The 8,505-nt window shown below is 25.3% G+C and overlaps 1 protein-coding gene across 1 annotated transcript; it reads left to right on the forward strand.

Moving 5' to 3' along the window:
• Positions 1-278: 278 nt before the first annotated feature.
• Positions 279-6,140, forward strand: LOC105362467 (homeobox protein extradenticle-like). Its single transcript, XM_011499917.1, has 4 exons — positions 279-354; positions 2,815-3,124; positions 4,584-5,004; positions 5,564-6,140. Exons 2-4 carry the CDS (start codon positions 2,874-2,876, stop codon positions 5,888-5,890), a joined length of 999 nt encoding a protein of 332 aa, XP_011498219.1. The 5' UTR covers positions 279-354; positions 2,815-2,873; the 3' UTR covers positions 5,891-6,140.
• Positions 6,141-8,505: the final 2,365 nt, after the last annotated feature.

Raw genomic sequence — 8,505 nt, forward strand, 5'->3', positions numbered from 1 at the left:
TAAACCTAGCTGTTCCTTTTCAAACAATCGCTGTAGTGGGGATGTAACCTTTCTGCAGAGGTTAGGTTTGCTTCAATAATGATGCTTCATGCTTGTTACAAAGGCAAAAGTTATGCTGGGTCCAAGCGTTCGGAAAAGCATTGATAGGTCAGTTGTGTCCAGTTAGCATAGATTTAAGGTGATGTTTATACGGGCTTTTAGGTTATTTTATTTACTCAAATTGGCAATTTTATAGTATCAAAAATGATTCTAATTAATAGCATTATAATAAGATTGATAAACACTTTTTCGTGATAATATAGACAATTATTTATACGTTCTGTATTGACTTGTTAAAAGGATGTAAACAAGCATGTGAGTATGCATACGTTCGATATAACTGACAAATAAGTTAGTTTTTTAAATATTGTTTTTTTAAATTAGTAGCATTTCCAGTGACTTCAAGTACAACCGCATTAGATAGAAACAATATATAGATTTACTTTATAATTATGAGACTACTTTATTATATAGATTAGCAGTTATTTAATAAATGTTTTTTATACATATATTAAAGTACTATATACTATATATTCTAATGTTGTAGAGAATATTTTATTTATATTTATATTAATTTTTATCATTTATATTTATATTGTAATATTGAAAATTTTAGCTTACTTCGTTTTCTTTCAGCCAAAATGAAATAATATATTTCGAAACGTTGAACAAGTTTAAATTTTAAATTTTTATAATTATATTTTGATAATATATAAGTAATAATAAATTAAAAACGTATCACTCTAATGTTTAAATATTCTTAAATTGAAAATTTTTAATACTGACTATTTAAATTATTATAATAATTAATTGTATCAATTATAATAGTAAATAAATATTTTAAATGGTTAAATTCACTAGTCAATCTATTTTGTGAAAATAACAATTTAAGTTAAAATGCATTAAACAAAACAACAAAATCAGTTTTTTCAAACATAAAAGGCAGAGTTCGAAGAACTTACACCTCGTCAACATTCCATCTTATTTCCGAGATTTTGAACTTTCAAACAATCGAACCCTATAGTACTATAGTAAAACTTTACCGTTAGAAATCCCTCCAATTACCGTAGGCCTAGGTAAACATTATATTGCATTATATTATGATATATTAAACATTTTAAGGACACCTTTACATTATTTAATTTTACGTCTATTAATTATTTTGGGTTTAAAGCATTTTGAACAAATTATTTTCAATTATAGTACGTAGAATGATAATTAAAAAAAAAAATTCCTTTTCATTTCAATTATTATATTCCAATATTTTCTTATAAATAAACATACTATTAATTTGAAAAATTCTGTATTAAGTATTTTAATTATTTTAACAAATTTATACATATAGCATCATGCATACAAATTCATAACTAGATCTGTATATTACTGTTATATACATTATTTCTGAAATAAAAATAATTTAGTATTTTCTTAATGATTAAAAATTAGAAAATATGTTTAATAATATTTCATTTATTATTGTTGTTTTTATTATTGTTTTCATTCTCTTACGTAAATATTTTTAACAATTGTAGATAAAATAATTTATAGATAAATTTACGTTGTTTATTTTATTAAGTTATTTTATTTAATAATATTTATACGAATACCTATTAATTATATGCTTTAAGAATTAAATATGCATATAAAAGGCGGAAAATATTATAGTAGTATTTGACGTAATTATAAAAATCGACATAATATGCGACTTGCAACCTTTTATATTAAAATTGAAATAAATGTTATCGAATTTTAAAACTGTACTCAATAAATCCTCAAATTCATTTTTATTTCCTAACTTAAATAACTTCAAATGCAATGAAGCATTATTTCTCACGTGGCTGTTTTCATTAGGAGTTTATTTAATAAATCTGTTACAGTGATTTGGAATAATATTATTTTTCAGTAATATTTTATTCCATTGTATTATTATATACGAATGTTAGGATAAATTAATTAGATATTTAAAACATTTCTTGATCAAGCTTAGAAAAGACGTGTTTAGGTTTTTTATACTTTCAACATTTATTAATATTTAACTATAGACGGACGCATACATTTTTTGGAGAATGTTCCATTCTATACGGATATTTCAACAATAATTAATCTATTAATGTAATCAACAAAATAAAATTCATATAATTATGTCTATATGTATTATGTATGTCATCAGACCTTAATCATATGAAAATTATACATAGTCATAAATTGAAAAATTTAGTAGAATATAGCTATAAAATATTATACCAGTTTGTCGTTTTACAGCTTCCATGGATTTGGACCAACTTATGATACTTTTGTATTCCGTTTGAATTTTTATAAGCTTGAAACATTTATATTGATTTATCATTACAAAAGAATAATAATAATAAATAAATATTGAAATAAAAAATGGATGAATCTGGACGGTTAATTCATTCCCCTGTATCAACTGTTGATTTGATTGGAGAAAGTGGAATTTCAAACGCAGGACCTTATAGGGTTGCAGGCTCTATTAGTAGTATGGATATTACATTATATTTTAATATATTTTAATTAAACACATAAATTATTATTAAATACATAAAATTAATTTAAGCAAAAAAAAATTTTTTTTTCTCCGATAAAAATAGCGCGTAACGCGTTAGTTTAATATTTTAAATATCAGATAATTTTTGTAATTCATATTCTTTATTATAACTATGAGAAACAATACCAACTGATGATTAACAGACTTTGACAAAAGTCATCTACATGCTTTCTTTTTTAATTCGAAAAAAGCATTCATTGTACGTACAGGTCAGGAATCCGAACACGGTGTACGCCGCAGGGACATTAACGAACTACTCCACCAAATAATGGGCATTCACACCCAGAGTTTGGATGAGGCGCACGAGCGTAAACGAACGTTGCGAAATCACCAATTAATGCCTACTTTGTACAATGTTCTGTGCGAATTTAAGGAAAAGACAGGTCTATCGTTGCGCCATATCCACGAGGAAGATCTGCAGCCTGACGCCCAACTCATGCGTTTAGATAATATGCTAATAGCGGAGGGTGTGACTGAGCCGATGAAAGCTGGCGGATCTACGCCTTCGAGAACATCTAGGTGAGTAAATATATTATATATCAGTTTATATATATTCAGCTATTTTAATTTACTAATATTAATGTTAATTAACACACATATCTGTATCTAATATATCTATATATATAAATATATATTATTGTCTCATCAACATTATTTATTGGTAGTAAAGCTTCGATTTAAAATATTTCTTTATAAAAAATACAATCAATTTAATAATTTAGTTTTGAAATAATAGAATAGAGAGTAACAGTATCCTTAAGAAATGTAATAACTTTTATTAGAATTAGTACGTTTACTAAAATCACCTAATACAGTTTTATGGGACAAAATTGCCATAATTTATTTTTATTTTTATTATTATTAAATAAATTTGAATAGTATTTTTATATTTTTATTGACTTTTATATTTATTTCTATATATATTATATTTTTATGTGAATATGACAGTTTATGTAAGCCAATTTTAATTGGATTGTGATTTAAAAATCACATAGAATTTTTTAAATGGTAAAACTGTATTTTTGGTATAATTTTAGTCTATCTCCTCGAATAATAATTTTTGCCTCTTTATAATTTAAATATATTTTTAACTGAAAAAATAAAAAAATTCCATTCTTACCCACTAGATAATTTGTATTGATCTTGTTAATTTAAATAGTTTTAAAAAAATTATATTTGCCATTATTAACGTATAAATAAAAATTGTAAAAACATGGCCAGAAATTAGAACTATAAGAATTTGCCTATATTTTACAATATTTGCAATATTTTCGTTGCCTTTCTTATTCAAGATTTTCAATATTGAAGCAAATATAAGTAAACAATTTTTTAAACAAAAATTTCAAAGAATCTATGCTTTACTATCTTATCATTTTTTAATATACATTGATCTACAAGTTTAATTTTTCAATTAATATTTTTTCAATCATGAAATACAATTAAATTAAACCGATTAAAATGAATGGAGTTTTTTAAGCAACTGATCGTATTCCAATTTAAGCAATTTACTGAAATTTTATTTCTGAATAGCTAATTTTAATATAAAAAAATTTCATTTATTATACGATTAAAAGAATTTTATAAATATAAATTTTAAATTACTATGATAAAATAAAATAATATATATATAATGTATTTTACGAATGTTATTTTATATGTTATGAGATGATAATGGACTTTCCTGCTATATATACTAATCACTATATTTTTACATGTTTGCGGAAGATTTATAATATATAGATGGCTTCTAGCCACTCAGTAACTTAGTCCCTGTACATTTTTAATGGAATCATGTATATATTGTTTCCATTTTATTTTTATTTTTTTTTTATTTTTTAATTATTTATATATCGTTAAATTTGGGATATCAAAATATTCTTATATTTAATGCTGTAATGGTAAAATTTTTGTTTTTTGTTTAATTGCAAAATGTCCAAAATAATGCACTAATAATGATTAATTAAAAAAAAATGTTTAGTCAACTCGACAGTGCTATCGAACACTACGATTATCGTAACAAACTCAGCTCCATTAGACAATGGTACCACCAAGAGCTTGCAAAATATGAGAGAGACTGCAACATGTTTACCGGTCATGTTGTTACTTTATTGAAAGATCAAAGTGCAGCTAGACCGATTGCTAACAAGGAGGTTGAAAAGACGGTGCAGATAATCCAAAAGAAGCTAAGCAATATTCAGATTCAACTAAAACAACAGACTTGCGAGGCAGTAATGAGTCTTAGAAGCCGATTCCTCGATGCAAGGCGAAAACGGCGCAATTTTAGCAAACAGGCCTCAGAGATACTTAACGCTTACTTTTACTCACACTTGAGTAATCCTTATCCAAGCGAGGAGGCAAAAGAAGAATTGGCGAGAAAATGCGATATTACCGTGTCACAGGTAAGCAAAATTTATAAGAATATTTGCATTTCATGTTTTACTATCTCAAACGGATGAATGAACAATAATAAATAAAAATAATACTAATGATGCAATTAATATTATTTAGCAGAATTATTTTTAGTAGCACTATTTTATTAAATCAGTATTTTTATAATTATGCTATTAGTAGTAAATCAAGAAAATCTATTATTTAGCTTTTGTACATTTTTAGATGGTAATAAGATAATCCAATTAAAAAGATAATAATTGCTTTTTAAAAAGTGAACAATTGCCAAAAAATGCTTATATAAGAAATTATTATTATCTTATACAAAATTTAATAGAACTTAATCTCATTATTTTTTTGAGTAATTGATGAAAGACTTGTATTTACATTTAAACTGTTAAAAATAAATTACAAAATTCAATATTCATTTATTTTTCACCCCATTGGAATTTATTAGTAACTAAATAAATAATACAAAGGAGAACAGAACAATGCTCATACTGGAAAAACCTTCAATGAAATATAATTAGCTTATATGAATATTATTTGAATAAAATATTAAATTCATAGGTGTCCAATTGGTTTGGTAATAAGAGAATCCGCTATAAAAAAAATATTGGCAAGGCTCAGGAGGAAGCTAATCTTTATGCAGCGAAGAAGGCTGCGGCAGCAATAGCCAGTAGCTGTGGCTCCGGCTCCTCACCTTATCATGCAGGATCCTCCAGCCAGGGAACGCCTACGCCAATTATGTCGCCCACTCCATCTCTCGGGCCTCAGGATATGCAAGCCTATGCGCTTAATATGAATGCTAGCTCGACGCATTATGGTAGTCAGTCCTACAACACTTCCGTCAACTACGACCCCATGCAACACTCGCGCATGTCACCAGACTTGTGATAGGGAGAGAAACTTGATAAATTGCAAAAGTATTCTTCACTCATCAGATTATGCGGAGACTTCGTATTATCATTAAAATTCTCTTTATTATATTTTCTGATATCAGTTTTAATAATGGGACACTGTTAAGGCAGATTAATTAAAATATTAATAACTAGTTCTGATTCATTGCGGAAATGCTTGTTCAATTCAAGCTGATGCATCCAAGCATTGCTTTTAATGCATGTTTGGATTGGTCTAGTTGTTGTCCGTTCATGATGTTTCTACTTTATCCAACAGAAGAGAGTGAGAGAGAGTGAGAGAGTAATAATAGTTCTCAAGTGGTAGCTTTAATGCTTGTTTATCATTATCTCGTTGAAGGATAGTCCAGGTTTCCAAAAACATATTAGTCATTGCATCTAGCTCTTTGTAAACCGGTAGTATTCGGTTTTTAGAATGGTAATAATAATATCTTAATAAATCCCCTAGAGAATTTAACGATGAACCATTTCATCGTATGACAGTCACAATCATCTTAAATAACGAAGTTCGGATGTTTTTAATGAAAGAATCCAATAATTTGGATGTTATTAGACTCCGAAAGACATCACGCCAAGATTGTCCATAAGAAAATGCAAGTACAAAGATTCCTTATCTATTTAATTTCAATGTGATATTTTTTGGGATCACATTCGACGAACGAGCACATGGAGCCCTTGTCAAAGAACTAGGAGCAATGAGTAACACGCTTTTAGAGACCTGGATTATACTACAATGAGACAGACAGACAAGCATCAGCTAGTAGAGGAATAATTATTGACCATTTTCAGTCCGTTAAAACTATTCTCTCTCTCTCTCTCTCTCTCTCTCTCTCTCTCTTCTATTGGAGAAATTAGAAACAATTGGTAATTGGTTATCAAGCAATTATCCGTCAAATATAAATCAGATATAAACTACCTCAAAAACCCTTGACATCAATTCATAAGCCTAATGACATTACATTAATGTTTCATTCGCAGAAGTATTTTACATATTAAATATACGAGCCAGTATTTTCACAAATTATAGCCAATTATATTTCTGTGCAGATAAATGATGGATTGAATTTGTAAACGATGCAATTATCGGATTTTTAAAAGTTCGAACATTTATTAAACATATACGATAGCATAATACTCTTTTTATATTTATAGACAAAATATTTTTAAATGTCATTATAATATCTTTAAATGAATTTTTCTTTAAATATGTATTTAAATCATTAAATATTTGTATTTTTGATGTTCATTCGGAATAAAAAAATTAATTCCGTCCAATGTGTGTTACCAACATTTAGTGAATTCATGTCGGTATTCAATAAACATGAGACTACCATATTTAAAAAAAAATACGACTTACATTATATATATATATATATATATATATATATATATATATAAATAATAAATGTTAATATTTAGCATAAAATCTGATGTTTTTAAGCCGTGCCATTTATATAAAACCATATCTACCTCATAAATGACTGAAATTTCAATCAGTTTTTATACGAAATAGTAACAAATATTATTAATAATCAATATTCAATTAATTATGCGATGATATAGAATACTTTTAGTTTATAAAATTTATTGTCAAAATATTTTTATTCGTGTATTACCTTGTTTATTAAAATATTATAAATAGTTTGTAATAAAAATTCTTATAAAAAATACAACTTTCTTCAAAGTTTATATAAACTTATATGATCCAAAAACTTCGTTTAAACTGTTAACTATTTAAAAATTCATTCAAATAATTTGAGAAAAAAATTCATTAACTATACAAATTTTAATAATCCACTTTCAATTACCGAAGATGTTGCATGATTTATCTTCATGTGCATAATATTAATTATATTAATTAGTATATACTCAGTTATATTTATTTATTTTATTATAAAAAATTTAAGTAAGGATTACTTTTCTTTTTAAATTGTTGCTTTAGTAAATATTCTAATTTTAGCAATATTGAATTAATATAATAAATAAGATTAATATAATAATTTGAATATCATGGCTTCAACTTCTTAATACTCTACTAAATTAATATTCTTGACTTGGTAATTTTAAAAAATCAGAAAAATTATATTATATTTTGTAAATTTATTTTTTCGATTTATTTTATGCAAATAATTAATTTATTTGCATCATCATTATTGAATTGAAGTTTGTTATCGCATAATCGATAATCGATAGATATGAAAAATATTGGCAAGGCATTGGCTGTATTGTTAATCTTGTAAGTGATATTAATTTAGATATATTATTGTTAACATTTTTAAGTAATTAAATATGTTTTAATGAACATTACAAATAACGATGTGTTTTCATAATAATTTTATACTAATTTGTTAGATTAAAATGGACTTTGGAAGTGATTTTCTCAATTAAGAATAAAAATTAATTTAAAAAAAAATAATATTGTTTTAATTTTCTTTTACTCGTTTGTATTTTTATTATTGTATATATACAGTAATTAGTAGTCCAAGTATATTCTTTATCATTTTTAATTTCTTTTTAACTGTTTGAATTGTATATATTACACAATACAAAACAAGTAAATAATTTATGTATATTCTGTAATTATAATTATAAATC

This window comes from Ceratosolen solmsi, unplaced genomic scaffold, assembly GCF_000503995.2.
Source record: "Ceratosolen solmsi marchali unplaced genomic scaffold, CerSol_1.0 scaffold10, whole genome shotgun sequence".
Lineage (NCBI taxonomy): Eukaryota > Metazoa > Arthropoda > Insecta > Hymenoptera > Agaonidae > Ceratosolen > Ceratosolen solmsi.